Genomic DNA, 19,191 nt, shown 5'->3' with positions numbered 1-19,191 from the left:
TTCTTCTAAGAGTTGCATAGCTTTAGCTCTTACATTTACATCTTTGATCCATATTAAGTTTTTTGTATGTAGTGTAAGGTGAATTGTGTGGTATATGAATTACATATCAATAAAGCTGTTTAAAAAAGATCTTGATCATTCTTTAGTTGTTGTTATTGTTAGGTGCCATCGAGTCGGTTCTGACTCATAGCGACCCTGTATACTACAGAACAAAACACTGCCAGCCCTGCAGCACCCTCACAATCCTTGTTATGCTTGAGCCCATTGCTGCAGCCACTGTGTAAGTCCATCTTGTTGAAGGTCTTTCTGTTTTTCACTGGACTTCTACTTTACCAAGCATGATGACCTTCTCTAGGAACTGATCCCTTCTGATAACAGGTCCAAAATCTGTGAGACCTAGCTAGTCTCACCATCATTGCTTCTAAGGAGCATTCTGGTTGTACTTCTTCCAAGACAGATTTGTTCATTCTTTTGGCAGTCGATGGTATATTCGGTATTCTTCACCAACACCACAATTCAAAGGCGTCATTCCTTCTTTGGTCTTCCTTATTCGTTGCCCAGGTTTCCCATGCATACGAGGCAATTGAAAACACCATGGCTTGGATAGGGGGAACCTTAGTCTTCAAGGTGACATCTTTGCTTTTCAATACTTTAAAGAAGTCTTTTGCATCAGATTTGCTCAATGCAATGCGTCTTTTGATTTCTTGACTGCTGTTTCCGTGGCTGTTGATTGTGGATCCAAGTAAAATGAAATACTCGACAACTTCAATCTTTGCTCTGTTTATCATGATGTTGCCTATTGGTCCACTTGTGAGGATTTTTTGTTTTCTTTACATTGAGGTATAATCCATACTGAAGGCCATAGCCTTTAATCTTCATCAGTAAGTGCTTCAAGTCCTCTTTTACTTTCAGCAACCAAGGTTGTGTCTATCTGCAAAACACAGGTTGTTAATGAGTCTTCCTCCAACCTTGTTGCCCCATTCTTCTTCATATAGTCCAGCTTCTCATATTATTTGCTCAATATACAGATTGAATAGGTATGGTGAAAGCATACAACCCTGATACACACCTCTTCTGACTTTAAAGCCTGCAGTATCCCCTTGTTCTGACAGAACGACTGCATCTTAAACTATGTACGAGTTCCTCATGAGCACAAATAAGTGTTCTGGAATTCTCCTCCTTTGCAATCTTATCCACAATTTATTGAGATCCACACAGTTGAATGCCTATGCGTTGTCAATAAAACACAGGTAAACATCTTTCTGGTATTCTCTGCGTTCAGCCAGCATCCATCTAACATCAGCAATGATTTCCTTGATTCCATGTCATCTTCTGAATCTGGCTTGAATTCTGGCAGTCCCCTGTTGATATACTGCTGCAGCCAGTTTTGAATGATCTTCAGCAAAATTTTTCTTGCTTGTGATATTAATGATATTGTTTGATAATTTCCACATTTGGTTGGATCACCTTTCTTGGGGATAGGCGTAAACATGGATCTCTTCCAGTCATTTGACCAGGTAGCTGTCTTCCGAATTTCTCGGTATAGGCTAGTGAGCACTTCCAGTGCTGGCATCTGTTTGTTGAAACATCTCAATTGGTATTCCATCCATTCCTGGAACCTTGTTTTTTGCAAATGCCTTCAGTGCATTGGACTTCTTCCTTCAGTACTATGGGTTCCCGATCATATGCTACCTCCTGAAATGGTTGAACATCGACCAGTTCTTTTTGGTATAGTGACTCTGTGTATTTCTTCCATCTTCTTTTCATGCTTCCGGCGTCGTTAAATATTTTCCCCATAGAAGCCTTCAGTATTGCAACTTGAGGCTTGAATTTTTTCTTCAGTTCTTTCAACTTGAGAAATGCTGAGCGTGTTCTTCCCTTTTGGTTTTCTACCTCCAGCTCTTTGCATATGTCATTATAATATTTTGTCTTTTTGAGCTGCCCTTTGAAATCTTCTGTTCAGCTCTTTTACTTTCTTTTGAAGAGCAAGTTTCAGTCTTCTGACATCATTTTGGTCTTTTCTTTCTTTCCTGTCTTTTTAATGACCTCTTGCTTTCTTCATGTATGGTGTCCTTGATGTCATTCCACAACTCGTCTTTGGTCATTAGTGTGGTAAATTAAGTTCAGTGAGAAAAAATATACAGTATATATTATAATTTGCAATTTTTTTCAGCTGGCATTTCAGTAATTGCAGTTGCTAGAAATAGTTCTTTTGAGATGTTTGTTCTCAAAACCAACTTTCATATTTAAACAAAGTATGTGAAGCCATTTTTTTTATAGCATCTCTAAATGTGAATCTCAGCTTCTATTTCTACATTCAGTTTTACTAATCAGCAGTGTAGCTGTGCGTGTTAGAATCATCTGGTATAAAAAAAAATAAATGTAGCTGGAATTACCCTTAAGATGGAGTTTTATTAAGGAAGGTGAGTAAGCTGAATTGGAAAGCACAGTGATTTGATGGGACTGTGATTGTGCTGGTTATTGAATATTAGTGTCATGTGGATCACTGTTGTTTCATCAGTTTTGTAGATGGAATCATCTTCTGTTACTTATCCCAAAATCTTAATCCACTAAAAATTGATTTACAGAGTATGAGAAGGAAGAAAGTTACATGTATACTGATTATAAGTTTTTTTTTTTAATTAAAATTTTTACTTGTTCTACTAAATGAGCAGACTGTGGAGCCCTGGTGGCACAGAGGTTAAGTGCTTGGCTGCTAACCAAAAGGTCAGCAGTTCAAATCTACCAGCCACTCATTGGAAGCCTATGGGGCAGTTCTCTGTCCTGTAGGGTCACTATGAGTTGGAATCAACTTGATGGCAACGGGTTTGGTTTTGATATAGAGGTTAATCTAGACTTGGACTATGAGTAGTAGCTTGGAAATAAGATTTTTGGAAACATACAGTTTTAACACAGGTTTTCCCATTTCAACAAAGGTAAATTTTTTTACTGAAATCCTAACAATTAGAAGTAAACAATTGATAAAATATACGGTATTATATTCTGTGAAATAGCGTGTTTTTGACTTTAAGGTCGAATGACAATAATAGAAGTTTAAATGGCAAAATATAGTCTCTTAAATACTATTAATATATTGAAGTTGTATTTTCATTAAAGTGAATCAAATATAATATCACTTTATTTTTCTCTATATGATCTTGTAACAATTTTAATACATTTTTACTCAACTTTTGTGGAATTATGTGGATATAGTCATAATGTGGATGTGTTCTACAGAAATTTGTACCACTAGAATCCAGAAAGCTTTTCATTAGCATTACTGATGTTTTAAAGATAACTGCAATCAGAATGATAAGTTGGAATGTGAGCTTTTCTAAACAGGACAAAAATTACCAATGTTTGAGTGTTTATTGCCTTTTCCTTTGCCAAGACCAATAAAGAAGATTCCATTTGATTTTTTCCCTTGCCTTGACTTCTGAAAAGTTTTAGGCCAGAAGCAATTTGGGACATTTATGAGGCCAAATGGGGAAGAAAGAGAAGGGGGGGGCGGTAATTTTCCTGGTAGTTTATTAGAGAGGGAATCTGGAGAAGTCGGAGGTGTGAGGGAAGTACATAGGAGAAGAAAGATTTTAAGAAATATTGTTCAATAAATAAAAGTAAAGACGTTATTTTGAAGTTAGTTTTCAGTTGTTATCTGGTTCCTCTGGCCACAACACAGCTTGAGATGAGACCACGTGGGTTAAGATTTAATAAATGTGGGAATTGTCAAAAGTTTTGTATCAGTTACGGGTGGCAGAGAAGGTAACAATCTAACCTGAAGTGAGAAAGTATTGCCACAAGGTGGCATTCATTGTTGTTGTTTTCCATTTTTGTTGAACAGCATTTGCTATTTTGTTCTGTTAAAGAACAAGTTATGTGCTGATTTGTGACCTGATTTTTTTTATCATATGAATGAAAATTTCATTTAATTTTTCCTCTTCTGGGGTGTCTGAACATTTTGTTGGATTGGGAGAAAGGGAAGTGGGGAGGATAAGTAGAGTAAAATTTGATCCCAGTGTGTCTTGGTAAGTCTATATTTTCGCTTTTTGTTCTGTCATCTATCATATGCTGCTCTATACTGTTAGCCAAGCTGTTAGCATTTGCTCTAACTGGAAATATAGACACACAATCTTTAAAGTAACCAGGTGTTACATCAATTCTTCAAGATTTTAACGGTAACGATCAACGTGGCAGTTGACTTCAGCCTTTTGTATTGTTTTAGTATTCAAGATTAAATGTATCAAAATATCACAGGCAAAAGATTTCTTGGAGTAATCCTTGATATGGTAACTTGTAAGTGAACAGTCTTTAGTATTATTTGTATATGTAAATAACAGTTACATGCTGTTTCTATATATTTCCAAAAGGGAAAAGAAGTACTTTTTATAGCTTGCTGTTGATACCTCACAGATTTCTTAAGAAATGTCTCCTTTATTTGACTGGACCCTTACATTAACAAAGGAGCCCTGGTGGCACGGTGGTTAAGCACTAGGCTGCTAACCAGCAGGTCAGTGGTTTGAACCCACTAGCCGCTCGCTCCACAGGAGAAAGATGTAGCAGTCTGCTTCCATAAGGCTTTACAGCCTTAGAAACCATATGGGGCAGTTCTACTCTGTCCTGTAGGGTCCCTATGAGTCAGAACTTGACAGCAATGGTTTGTTTCATTATCAACATTTCTGTGAAGTCACCTAGCTTAAAATACCTGGTAGTACTTTAGAGAAAAATTTATTAGTCATACAGAAAAGATCATCTCTTGTGGATTTTCACAGGGAACTTACCATGTAAGCCTAGCTTTTCATAGATTAGAAAGATGGAATAGCAGTGCTTTTGTTCTTATTTTGAGAAAACATAAGTTGTAAAAATAAGTTGAAAATGTATAGGAGGTAAGGACTAAGTCAGCTATGTTTTTTATTGGTATCGTGACCTCGTAAAAGTTATTTACCGTAACTAACATTCAAATTACTTCGTAAGCAAAATGAAATTGCAGAACCAGTAATGAGATAGTCGAGTTCAGAAATATGTATACAGCTAATGACCTTGCAAACTGGAAAAATCAGTTGACTGGGAACTAACTTTCTTTGCATTATTTTCTTGCAGGGAACAAATCACAAGACAGTGGCATAGCAGAGATGGAAGAACTTCCTGTACCACATAACATAAAAATAAGCAACATTACGTGTGACTCATTCAAGATTTCATGGGAAATGGATTCAAAATCAAAGGACCGTATTACACACTATTTCATTGACCTCAACAAGAAAGAGAACAAGAACTCTAATAAATTTAAACACAAGGTAAACCCTAACACATCGCAACGTTACAATACCCGTTACTGTTGAGTGAATTCCGAGTATGCAAAATCACACTCATTTGTATCTTAAAAATATTGTATCTAAACATGAGGACATTTTCAAAGGAATAATAAGACATTTTATAAGAATATGAAATGCCATGCATATTGTTAAAAGAAAATGTAAAATCATTGCTCATATAGATATAAAAGTGGAAATGTGATAAAAGTTTTATTTAACTCATTAATAAGGAAACTGATGGGGTGTTGCAACCAGCTCAAAGGATAATCCTAAGAACAGATACATTTACAGATCAGGAATATTGAAATGAATGTGCAGGTAGAAGCAAAACTGGTTTTTCCATCTGGAAGGAAGGAAAAGGTAGGGAGGGTTGTTCCTCCACTGGACAGAATTCATTTCCATGCCTTTAGAGGAGAATTACTGAGCTGTTATCAGTTATCTACAAATCACCAATACCAAACCAAACTCGTTGTCATCAAGTCAATTCCGACTCATAGCGACGCTATAGGACAGAGTAGAACTGCCTCTTAGGGTTTCCAAGGAGCGACTAGTGAGTTTGAACTGCTTACCTTTTGATTTGCAGCCAAGTTCTTATAAAATAGCTTCCATAGAGTCAGAAGCAGATATCCAGAAGAGTGTGTTAGAGGCATAGTTTTCCCCTTAAGCACAAGTGTTTCCTCATGATAACTGCCAAAAAGGAATCTGATGCAGCTTCTGAGCTTTAGGATACTTGTTAAAGCAACTTAGGGCTAACATTGTTTTATGTAGTGAATTTTATTTTGTGTTTTGAGGACAAAAAATAGCAACCTTTATATGTGTTAGGCATGTAACACTTCTCTGATATTTATTCCTATATCTGTGGTATGGGTCTACATAGGATACATCTCTTCTCTAATATATATCTCCCTCCAGAAATAGCTGTAGAGAAGATCACAGGTATCTGGTTTAAGTTATCCTTTCTTACCTTTTAATGTTTTCACCCATGATGAGAAACTCATCCCCCCCCCCCATTAATACTGAGTTTTGACTTGGAAAATCTTTTGAATGAACTGCCTGTCTGGAAATTTTGCATTTTAATAGAAATGCAATTATAACATACTAAAGATAAGTGAAGGTTATACATATGAAAGATGAGAGAGAGCAAGATTGATCAGTCATTATTCTTCCCCTGTTCCCATTCTGTTATGCTTTCTGGTGACGGGTATTTGTTATTTGCCTTCTTGAAGCAGCTTTGAAATATTTAACACATACAATGAGTGGGTCATTTGACCCCTTTTCTTCACTCCACACTTAGACTGCCATACCTTTGGAAAGGTTTAATTACCTTAGTAATAATTGTTTAGAAATACTCAAACTTTATGGTGATACATAGGCTCTATACCTGAATACAAGTGAAACAAATGTTACCTCATTTGTAGGTAGAGCTGATTTTTATATTTTAAAAGTTTTCTTTCACATATAAAATATTCAGCAATGCTACCCTGGTAAAACTATTGAGTTGCATAAATTGAGAAAGAAATTAAGAAAATATAGTATTTTAAAGTAGTAAATCTATTGAATTTTATCTCTTTTGTTTCTCTCTCTCTCTTTTTCTTTTTTTCCTTAAGTTTTACCACTTAGTATGAGAGTGTTACACTTTTAAGGAACATAATGTAAAAAGAGGAATACCAGCTGCCATTGAGTAGATTTGGACTTATAGCAATCCTATTCCAAGGCTGTAAATCTTTACAGAAGGAGACTGCCACATCTTTCTCCTATGGGGTAGCTCGTGGGTTTGAACTGCCGACCTTTCGGTTAGCCGAGTGCTTAACCACCGTACCACCAGAGCTCCTTATGAAGAAGAAGACTACTATATTAGAAATCAAGAGATCTGAAATTCAAGTACATTTATGTCATTAACTAGCTGTATGATCATGGGCATGTGACTTAATCAGCCTTGCCTTAGTTTCTACATATGAAGAAAAAGGGAATTGAATAAAAGAATTGTTAAATTTTTTCGAACAGGAAAATTCTGTAATCAGCCAGGAATTTAATTAGTTTCTCCTCCCTATTTAAAATTTTTTCAAGTTATGTTGCTCTAATTAATTTTTCTCCTTCCCTTCCTCCCTTCCTTTCTTAGGATGTTCCAACAAAGTTGGTGGCAAAAGCTGTTCCCTTGCCTATGACTGTCCGCGGACACTGGTTTTTGAGCCCAAGAACTGAGTATACAGTAGCGGTGCAGACTGCCTCCAAACAAGTTGATGGTGATTACGTTGTGTCTGAATGGAGTGAAATTATAGAATTCTGCACAGCAGGTAAGAGAACAAAGTACAAATACAGAGATGGTAATAGTTCCTGGAAAGCTAATTACAGAAAATATTTCTTTTTTTTAATTATCAGTTGATATATATTGCATTAGTCATTTTTGCATTGTCAGTAGCATTCTGTAACAGAACAGCCGTGCAATATTAATTGGAGTGTCCTGAGGCTCTTAGTAGCAAAAAGCTGGGTCATAGCATCAAGGTATTTTTCTGCATTCTTAGTTTGATTTTTCAAAGCAAAAGTTTTGCAAATACAAATTGATACAGTTTGAAGAGGCACTCAGCATATTTTGAGCTTCATTTTGAGAGAGTGAGCTTTTTTTCTTTCTTTCAATTTTCACAGAAATTAAGAGAAAGAAGTGAGGAGCATCCCTCCTTAATTTAGGGGATTGAATGTCTCTAGCAGAAGTCTTACTGGATTTTTTCATTTGAGGGCTGGGAAAGCTGAGAAAATCTACCTCTGACCTAGTGTCCTCCGTGTGTGTGCCTTTGTTTCAACAAAGTACCTGCATAGGCACTGGGAGATCTGATGTGGACAGCAGTCCTCTTTATTTAATTAGATTGGAAATATTGCCATCGTCTCATTCACTTGTTTATTCACTTATTCAAGAAATAAACATTTATTGAGAGCTCGCAGTGCTGCCCAATAAGTCAGCATTTTGATCAGTGTTGAAGGGATACAAAGATACCTCTACCTGAGTACAACTGTCACCCTCACCTTTTGTCTGCTTTGTTTCCTCTTCTTTGTCTAGATGATTGTTTCCTATAAACAATTGTAGGAAAAGGCCAAATGTTTGTTTCAGCTTTAAGGAGCTTGTAGAAAAAACCTTAAAAACAATTGGCCTCACCTATTGCAGGGTTTTTTTTATTTTATTGCAGGTTGCTTAGCAACTTTCTGCAGCTGAGGCATCCTTCAGATAAATCAGCTTTTTCTCTCCCATGGCTTCACACTTCCATTATTTTAGACTCAGTGCATGGTTAGCTACTGCTTTATCTCAGTGTGTTCTGTTCTTTCTTAATCTCAAACTCAATATAAAACTTATACCGGTATGTTAAATGAATGAAATTTTATTTTACTTCTGAGTGAATTTGATTTTATCTTCAACCTTTTTAAATTGTTTATTCTATGAGGAAGTTGCCAAAGATTGCAACATCCTTATATTGCTAAGAATTTCAGTATTTGAGAGCAAGGAAAACACTACCTTTGGTACCATATTTCTTTGTATTTAAGATGTCATCAATTATAAGATCCATTCTGACAGAAAAAATACTGCCAATGAAACTGTTTTCTTATCACATTTATTGTCAGACACATTTCAGAGATGATAAAATGTGAAAAAATGAATTTTAGAAGACATGAAATATGGTATTAATCATAGTTCAGTAATCAATAATGAAATATCTACATATTTCCCTATTGTATTAACAGTGAGTAAACAGTTCTTTACACTGACATAACATTTACCTGTATTTTATGTGTGATATTAGAATTCGTACTTCCCCTTGTTGTTTTTCTGAATTCAAATTCCCGTTTGGAATCTACTCTTGTTTACTCTTTCTATTGCATTTCTTTCCATTTGCTTTCATTGTGCCCTACCAGGGAGGTTTAATCTAAATTAGACATGTAGGCACAGTCTCTTTTGACATTGTCTTAATACATGCTATTTTCAATAAGACTGCACCAAACAGTATCATATTATTCGTCTACTAAAAGGAATTCTAATTTACCTACTAAAACCTCATTTACTGTGAGGGAAGGGTATGAAATACTTCTTCTTTGGCTTAAGGAAAATCCTTGACATTTCCACTTCAGAAATACATACACACACACATATGTACGTATGTATACACATATATGTATGTATGTATACATGTGTGTTTAATACACGTACATGTATTACAGAATAACCTTATGTTTTCTTACTTTCATTTAGAGTGATCGTTTCCCTGTTGTTCTTTTATTTACCTACATCCCGTAATTTTTCTAAGGAAGTTTTGAAGTCAATAATAAGGACAATTCCAGCTTTTAAATGTGCCACGATATTTTTCTATAAATTATTTTGCATTTTTTGTTTCCATGGGTAAAATCTAAGAACTCATGCTGTTCAAAGCTTGTCTCAGTTTTTCAAAATAATTTGGAGACTATTTTACCCAAGGTTTATCAGTGACCTCAACTCCTGTAAACTTTGAGAAAGCTCTTTCATGCAAGGTGCCTTTTAATCTAGACATCTAATTCATTCAACATTTGTTGAGCACATATTGTGTGCTAGGCACTGTGCAAGGAATTAGAAATAAAATGGTGGTGGATACAATCTATAACGTTAAGGATACCACAAGCAGATTTACTTTTAGTCTATGACAGAGATAAAACCCTGTGCTTACCCCAACCTTAGAACATTAATACTTACAGTGTTGTCATAAGCTATTGTTGAGTCAGCCCCTGACCCATGGTGACCCTATGTACAATGGAAGGACATGCTGCTCAGTCCTGTGCCATCCCCATGATTGGTTGCGGATCAGACCATTGTGATCTGAAAGGCTTTCATTGACTGATTTTTGGAAGTAGAGTATCAGGCATTTCTTCCTAGTCCATCTTTGTCTAGAAGCACCTCAAAATCCTGCTCAGCATCTTAGCAACACAAGAGCCTCCAGTGAAACATGGATGGTAGCTGCTTATGAGATGCATTGGCCAGGAATAGAACCCTGGTCTCCTGCACAGAAGGTGAGCATTCTACCACGGAACCACCAACGCCCCTCATAATACCATAAAAACCAAACAAAACCCACTGCTGTCGAGTCGATTCTGACTCATAGTGACCCTATAGGACAGAGTAGAGCTGCCCCATAGGGTCTTCAAGGAGTGGCTGGTGGATTTGAAGTGCAGATCTTTTGGTTAGCAGCCAAGCTCTTAACTGCTGTGACACCAAGGCTTCAAAACTTACTATAATAAGTTACAATTGTCTAGATACTTATCTCTTCCCTAGACTGTGAGTTAGTTGAGGAGAAAAATAATATCTTTTAATCTAATAGTCTAATTTTGCGTGGTGCTTAGTACATTGTATGTTCTAACCTAAATAAATGAAGCAGTGAGTCAACAAATAAATGGCGCAGTTCAACTAGATTCCTTTTTTTTGGAAAATCTTATGAATCTTTATAAGCCCAAATTTTTCCTTAAATTCTGGTGCAGGATTTTGACAATTCCCAATTTTCCAAACAAAAAGTTGTCAAAAAGAATCAAATTACTTTGACAGATGCTTTAGATTTTAAAGTCTTTTGTACCCAAAGAGCTTCAACCAAGCACCAGAAGACAGTCTGTATGTTACTATGTGTTTGAACATCAGGCAAATCATTAAATTTTGACAAGCTTCAATTTCTACATTAGTAAAATGGGCATATTATAATCTACTTTGCCAACCTTATAGATTTAGGGAATACATTAAATGAGTGATTTTATTGGTCCTTTTCAGCTTTTCTATTGATTGTGGGTTATAAGCTTCTTTTATTCAACTTATCAACTGATTGAAGAAAAGCCGATAAGATGCTGATTATTATTACTTGGGTTGTACAGAGTCCATATTCCATATTTAACATGTTTTTGTTTCAGGATCTTTAATTTCAAAGAATGAAGAAATGCAAGGGTATTCTCAGAAACAACTGTAAACCGTTATACAATTATTTTGTGGAAAGAGATGTGTCTCACAAAGTCAATGAATGTTTTCTTTTTCAAAAGCATTTTCCAGCTTCCTAGAAGTGAATTTTAATCTTCTCTGATTTATTAAGCATGTACTTTTGGCACTATGTTTTTAATAGCAGCCTTTTTTGTTATTTTCAGACTATTCAAAGGTTCATCTAACACAACTGTTGGAGAAGGCCGAAGTGATCGCAGGACGTATGCTTAAATTTTCTGTTTTTTATCGTAACCAGCACAAAGAATATTTTGACTATATTCGGTAAGATTAAAAAATATATAGTGATTTGTTTTACTAAATACCATTCTAAATTCTATGCCAAGTTTCCCTTTGCTTCTAGTTCTGTCAGATAGCAATTTCAGTTTTTTTTTTAAAAAATATTTAATTGTACACTGCTTTTATTTCCCAGAATAAGTAGGTATAACAAGTCAGATCATGGGATTTTCCCGTTTCACTTAGATTTCTTTCCATACTCATTTGAAATATTAATTCCTGTATATTTTAACTGCAGTGTCTTAAACCTCTAGTGTTTATACTGATGAATATTTCACTCACAGATTTCCTTCCCTAATTCCCAAAAACTCAATGCACTCTGCCTCATATAGACTACTACCTTTTCTCCTCTATTTGTGGACCCTTTTTGGATACTGAAAATGAGAAACTAAAAGGGTGACTATTTCATGAAACATTATGGTGAATCAGTTGGGATTTGTACGCTTCTGACTAACTGGAATCTTTCAGCTATTATCTTGAATTAATCATTCAATAGGACAGTCTCCTTTGATTAATTTTGAATTCTAGACCAGTGATTTGACTAGTATTTCTAAGATTGCCTATGTTTATCCCTGGAAGCAGATTCCAAATAGGCAAAAGAACTCTATCCCATAGGCAGTTTTGATGCTTACAGTACTTTTGTATGTGTGGAAAGAAATTTCAGGGGAGTAAATAGGCAGGTGTGTGTTTTAAAGTGAGACTGAGGCTTTTAAAATGACAAATGCTATAAAAATTCCTGAAACTTTTACACAGCAATTCCTATAATTTTGTCATTTTATAAGCCTCATTCTCAATTTAGACTCTTAAGGATTCTTAAGTTGACAGGGCTGTATATATTTAAAAAAAAAAAAAAAAAGGAAGATTGTAAGTTTCATATTTCTCTAGTTTTTCTTAAGTCAATATCATGGTTCCAGATTGAAAGCAACTCAAAACTGTGAAAAAAGCAAAGAAAATTAATAGGGAGAAAGTGGATTTATGTGTCTGTGCTCTTCGAATGAAATACTTGGCAATGTCATATATATTTATATATTTTTGTGGTGAGAAACATTCCTTTTGTTTGAATAATTTTTAAATACAGAATTTAGTCCACCATTCTATTAGCTGGTAAAGTATTTACCCTAGAAAAAAACTCCTGTAATTCCTGGCAGATGCCATTCACCTAATTTGGAGAATGCAAACTAAGAGACAGACCACAAATTGATAGAGAGTATATCCTCAGCAAGAAAGGTGTTTCTTTATATTTGTCAATCATAAAAATTGAAAACAAAAAGAAAAATTTACCATTGCTATTTTCTTTAGTAAGAAATACATCAACGGATTAAGTTATTACATCTTTGGTCCTAGGTTTAGATGCCTGGAGTATTGCTAGGATCTATTTTAGGTGGCCACTGGAGGTCAGTATTTCTCTATGATTTTCCCTGTCCTTTGGGTGAGAACTGACCTTTGTTTTGAGGTCCTTAGATTAAGGAGCCATAGTGGCACAGTGGTTAAAGTGTTCAGCTTTGGTTTGAAATCACCAGCAGTTCCTCGGGAGAAAGATGTGGCAATCTGCTTCCATAAACATTTACAGCCTGGGAAACCCTATGGGGTCACTATGAGTAGGAATCGACTTGATAGCAGTGGGTTTTTGGGTTTAGACAGTTTTCAAAAATCGTTTTGAAAAGAAAAAGTCAGAGCATCTGAAAAATGGAATAATTTATTCTGTGTGTGTGTGTGTGTGTGTGTGCACGCGTGCGTAGAGGGAGAGAGATTCCAAGCTACTAGCACAAAAGATATATTTGCTAATGAGGAAATTTATCAGATTTTTCATAATGTTAGTTGTAAAATTCATATAAATTACATCTTAATGCTGTATATATAAATAAAGTAAATACACTTGCCAAGGCACGGTGCAATTTTTCAAGTTTTTTTTTAACTTTATTAAAAAAATGAAACCAAAACCTGTTGCCGTCAAGTCGATTCCAAATCATAGTGACCCTATCAGATACAGAGTAGAACTGTCCCATAGGGTTTCCAGGAAGTGGCTGGTAGGTTCAAACTGCTGACCTTTTGGTTAGCAGCCAAGCTCATTACTGCTCCACCAGGGCTCCATTAAAAGAATAAAAACCCAGAATAGGAAACATTAATTCCAGTGGATCTTGGTTTCCTTTTTACGTAATGAACTCTAATCAGGACACACACCTTCCTTAATCAGAATCCATGTAAAATGTTATCTTATTATTCAGAATGGAAAGGAACCTTTCACTTGTCTGATAAACTTTCCAAATCATTATAAATTATGAGAAAGCCCGTGGTAAATTCTGACTCATTCTATCTAGAATGAGCTCATTTCATTCTCTTCCTCTAGGAATGATTTCCTAAGTGGACATTGCTTGTCCTTACTCCAAATGAAAATACCACTTTCTCTCTTACCTACTGTGTTTATTGATTAGGTAGCTTAACAGGAAGGGACTACTTATGTGTCCTTAAAATTCTTTTTTATATCTGAAAGTTTTCTCTTCAGGAATCCACTGACATTGGTAGGAAATCTTATACTTTTGGCATGAGATTATAAATCCTCAAAGTTGATATTCTGTCACAAATATCAAGATACTTTTCCTAGCCGAAAATTCCTGTTTCTGTGTGTAGTGAAGAGGCAAAGGCTGACCAGCTGAGAACTTCAGGACTCAAGGAATGACACAGTGATGAGTTTCTTGGATTTCCCCCTCTCATATTCTAGACTAGGTACTGGAGAAGTCAGCAACCCAGAAATGCCAATGGGCATAGGCGAAAAAAAAAAAAATCCCCCCCAGAAAGTCTGTTCTCTCTACCCAAAAGACTAGAAAAAGGGGCAGCCTTGCAAGACAGAAAACTTTTAGACAGCCACCATTCTTTTCCAGCCAAATACCGTGGACAAAAACCTGCAGGCCCCTCCCCACCCCTACCAGCCAAGGCCAAGTGGGAAACCTAGACTTCCACCTAGCCTAGCTGAAGAAGGTACCTTCCCACCACACCCCTCTACAGGGATTGTCTCAGAGAAGGCCAAGTGGGGATCCTGGACTTGCACTCCCCACCTAGTGACAACAGGGTGCCCATCCTTCTCCCCACTGGGGTGGTTATCAGAGGAGGCCTAGTGGAAGCAACGACTTTTGGTAAAAGACCAGCAGTAATGAAACTTGCCCTCACAATGTCCGTGAAGGCCACATAAGGAGCAGTAATGAGGTGCTCCTTCCCCTTCCCAGCCAGAATGTTAGTGGAGACATAGTAGGAAGCCAAAACTCCCACCCTCACCCAAGAGTAAGTTCCTCTTCCTATGTCATTGGAGCTAGAGTTGGGAATCTGGACTTCTATCCCCCACTGGACAGTAATGATGTGCCCCCCCCACAACTTCTGCCATCTGTATAGTCAGAAGAGGCCTGCTGGTTAAACTGAAGATTTAAATAAGATCCTTATGCTCATCTCTAAATACCTAAAACACACAGGATACAACTAAAATTCATTTATCATGCCAAGAACCAGGAAAATCTCAGTTTGAATAACAAAAGGCAGTCCACCAACACCAGCACCAAAATGACAGAGATCTTGGAATTATCTGACAAGGATTTTTTGAGATCAGATGAGATCGAGCACATTCAGTGTGGTACGACCTTAGACCCAACAAGGATATTCAAAGAGCCGCCATAAAGATGCTTCAACAAGCAATTATACTACCACGGATCTGTCAGTTTGTTGCACTGTGGTGCTTCCATGTTGCTACCAGTACTGCAGATACCAGCAGGGTTAACCCTGGTGGGCAGGTTTCAGGGGGGCTTCCAGACTCAGACGGACTGGGAAGAGAGATCTGGTGGTCTGCTTCAGCAGAGTGACCAGTGAGAACCCTAGGGGCTGCAACAGAACATTGTCCGATACAGTGCTGGCAGATGACCCTCTAGGTGGAAGGCGCTCAGGGTGTACAGTGGCCACGACAATAGGCCTGAGCATATCGACAATTGTGAAGATGGCACAGGACCAGGCAGTATTTTGTTCTGTTGTATATTTGTACATGAGTTCACCAGGTGTCTGGGTGACTCTATGGCAACTAACAAAAATGACAAAACACTTGAAACAAATGAAAAGGGAATCAACAAAGAAATAGAAGACATAAAAAACTAAATGGGAATTTCAGAACTGAAAAACACAATAATAGATAACTCAATAGATGGACCCAGCAGTAGAAAGAAGGGGATAAAAGAGTCAGTGAACTTTTACCCATTGTCCTTAAATCAGTTCTGACTCATAGTGACCCTAGAATTGCCCCATAGAGTTTCAAAGGCTGTAATCTTTACGGAAGCAGACTGCCACATTTTTCTCACTTGGAGCAGCTGGTGGGTTCGAACAAGCAACCTTTCGGTTAGCAACCAAGTACATTAACCACTATACCACCAGGGCTCCTTTAGTGAACTTTAAGGTACAACAATAGAAATAACCCAATCTAAACAACAGAGAGAAAATTGAGAAAGATTAGCAGAGCCTCATGAACTTGTGGAACTGTAACAAAAGATCAAAAATTCTTGTCATCAGAGTCACAAAAGGAGAGGAGAAAGTTGATAGGGCTGGAAAAAATAGAGAAATAATTACTAAAAATTTCTCATATTTGGCAAATGACATAAATCTACAGATTCAAGAAGGTGAGCAACCAGGATAAACCCAAAATAATTCACACCAAGACACATCATAAACTGTTGAACGCTAAAGACAAACATCTTAAAAGTGGCAAAAGAGAAACAGCACCTTATCCGTAAGGGATAAACAATTCATATGACGGGATATCTCATCAGAAAACATGGAAGCCAGAAGGAAATGGCACACCATTTTTCAAGTGCTGAAAGAGAATTGCCAACCCAGAATCCTATATCCCATGAAATTATCCTTCAAGAATGAAGAGGGAATCAAGACATTCTCAGCAAAAGGAAAATTAAGAGAATCTGTCACCAGCAGACCTACCCTAAAAGAAGTTTTTGAAAAAGATAGGAAATGGTAAAAGAAGGAATCTTGGAACCTCACGAGGGAAGAAGAAATAACAGAAAGAATAAAAATATGAGGTCCTATCCGGGACACCACACTGCATTTATTCATCATGTTTCCTGGTCTCTTCTGATCTGTGACCGTGTCTTGGTCTTTCCTTGAATCTGCGTTTTTAGTAAGCTCCCTAGGTGGTTCTCAGCACTAGAATTTGAGACCTATTGCTCTTCTGAAACCAGGCGCAGATCCTGGGCACACCTCATTGACCCACAAACTCTAAGAAGCATGTTAAGTAGGGTGGAAACCCTCCCTTGCCTGCCTGGTAGTTTGTACTCTGCATCCCAAATCATGCTGGTAGCAGTTGGAGACTCAGCAAGAAACAGAAACACTCAAGGGTAATTCTGGAGAGAATTTAACAAAAATATGATTAACAGAAATGTAGGCATGTTTAAGGGAACAAGTAAAAAAAAAAAAAATGGGGAACAAATAAGGGCTGCTAAAGTAACTAAGAACTATTAAGAGACGAAAGGTTTTACTATTCTTGGAAAGGTGAAGGGGACCAGGGGCCACCCAGAGGAGCAGTAGTTGGGAATGTGTAGTTATAGAAGAACTCAGTCCTGCCAGAACCATAAGGCTTTGAAGCATGGAGGAAGTGAAGGAAGACCTGCTCAAGGCTTTCTTCCTCCTACCCTACATTTCTTGCTGGCACGTCCCATTGGCAGAACCCAGCTAGAACCCAAGGGGTAAGGAAGAACTGGATAATAGAGTCCCAGGCCACAAAAGAAGACAAGAAGGGTGGAGAATGGGTCTGGGGTGAGGGCAAAGTTACTGTTTTAAGCAAAATGCAGGAGATATAGCCTGATAAGTAAATCATGGCTGGATAATTGATCAATTTGATTGTGCTAACATAAGTGAAAGCACTGATTTTGTAACTAAATTCTGGTGCGCTTGAAAGAAATATTGGACATACTTAACAAGTTCTGTTGGTCTAGTTTTCAGTAAGTCATTTCTGAATGTGACTTCGGATACAAGATTTCTAATTCCAGCTTATTTTCTCTGGCTAGGAAACTTATTATGTTGAAGACCTCCAACGTGTGTAGTAGAATATCCTCCTTACTTTAGGGTCAAGGCTAGAATTGGGTTATCTATAAAAAATATATATATATATATGTAATGTAAAAAAATTCATTCTCTTTGATCTCATAGCAGGATGGGCATGCAAGCCCTTTAACACTAGACAATTGACTTTTGGGCATATCACCATGCATAGGTACAAATTAGTGGCTTTACCACTATCGTACCTGGCAATGACCATTTCTTTTCTCTTGCAGAGAACATCATGGGAATGCTATGCAGCCCTCTGTCAAAGATAACAGTGGTAGCCATGGCTCTCCCATCAGTGGAAAATTAGAAGGTATCTTCTTCAGCTGCAGCACTGAATTCAATACTGGGAAGCCACCCCAAGATTCACCTTATGGAAGATACAGGTTTGAAATCGCAGCAGAAAAACTTTTTAACCCCAATACTAATTTATACTTTGGGGACTTCTACTGTATGTACACTGCTTATCATTATGTGATTCTTGTTATTGCCCCTGAGGGATCACCAGGAGATGAATTCTGTAAGCAGCGCCTTCCTCAGCTAAATTCCAAGGATAATAAATTTTTGACCTGCACAGAAGAAGATGGGGTGCTGGTTTACCATCATGCCCAGGATGTCATTTTAGAAATCATTTACACTGACCCCGTGGATCTTTCTCTGGGCACCGTGGCAGAAATCACTGGTCATCAGCTCATGAGTTTGTCTACTGCAAATGCAAAGAAAGATCCCAGCTGCAAAACCTGTAATATCAGTGTTGGACGTTAATGCCCATGTTCTTACTTAGCCCCTTTCCTTCCCCGAGGAGCATTGATCCTCTGTTGTCCATTTTCATCACCAGATGTTTTCCACTGAAGCATGCACATGCCGCTGTCACCAAAAGCAGACTACCATATTTCAGATTTCATCCAGAGTCGTTCTGGTGTTTCCTATTCCCTACCCTTCCCACTACTTTCAATGATGAAGTATCCTAAGTTCTCCTTCTGACACTTTATTGCCTAGATGCTGCAATGTTTTTATTTTTCTTTTATGCCAAACATAACAAAACAATTCTATATAGACCGCTTTAGCAAAATATCAAATAATGGCTTATAAATGGTGTTTAAATATGCATTCATTTTAATCTACTGAACAAATGCTGGGAAAACTCCAGACCGCATGAAAGGGTGTAATTGCAGCATGAGTTAAATCTTGAAGCCTAGAATTGTCAGCACTTCCAACTTGTTGTTTGATGGTGTTATTTATGTTATTTATATTAGCTAACAGGGAACAACTGCTGTGTTTCAACATAATAAATATAATAGAAAAATATTTTATTCGTATTGTTGTATAAAATATTTACAGTCATAGAATATATAGAGTTACATTTTAATAGCAATTGTATACATGTCACGAAACCATTTCCCTTATCAAAGCTTTAGTTTGTAAACCTCAAATTGTTGTGTATCTGTCCTGTTACAAGTAGATGACTTTAATTAAACACATTTACGAAGGACGTTATTCTGATTCATAAAAGTTATAAAACGTCACATAAATACA

At 37.0% G+C, this 19,191-nt stretch overlaps 1 protein-coding gene across 1 annotated transcript in view; it reads left to right on the top strand.

The window, feature by feature from the left end:
• PHYHIPL (phytanoyl-CoA 2-hydroxylase interacting protein like) overlaps positions 1–18,950 on the top strand; it is a 58,452-nt gene extending 39,502 nt beyond the window's left edge. The window contains exons 2-5 of the mRNA XM_049855577.1: positions 5,098–5,294; positions 7,432–7,606; positions 11,445–11,562; positions 17,886–18,950. Coding sequence (XP_049711534.1) covers positions 5,098–5,294; positions 7,432–7,606; positions 11,445–11,562; positions 17,886–18,420 — 1,025 coding nt within the window. The 3' untranslated portion in view covers positions 18,421–18,950. The remainder of the gene's footprint in view (positions 1–5,097; positions 5,295–7,431; positions 7,607–11,444; positions 11,563–17,885) is intronic.
• Positions 18,951–19,191: the final 241 nt, after the last annotated feature.

Source organism: Elephas maximus, chromosome 16 (assembly GCF_024166365.1).
Source record: "Elephas maximus indicus isolate mEleMax1 chromosome 16, mEleMax1 primary haplotype, whole genome shotgun sequence".
NCBI lineage: Eukaryota > Metazoa > Chordata > Mammalia > Proboscidea > Elephantidae > Elephas > Elephas maximus.
The sequence above is the reverse complement of the archived record's forward strand: the minus strand, read 5'-3'. Positions and strand labels throughout refer to the sequence as shown.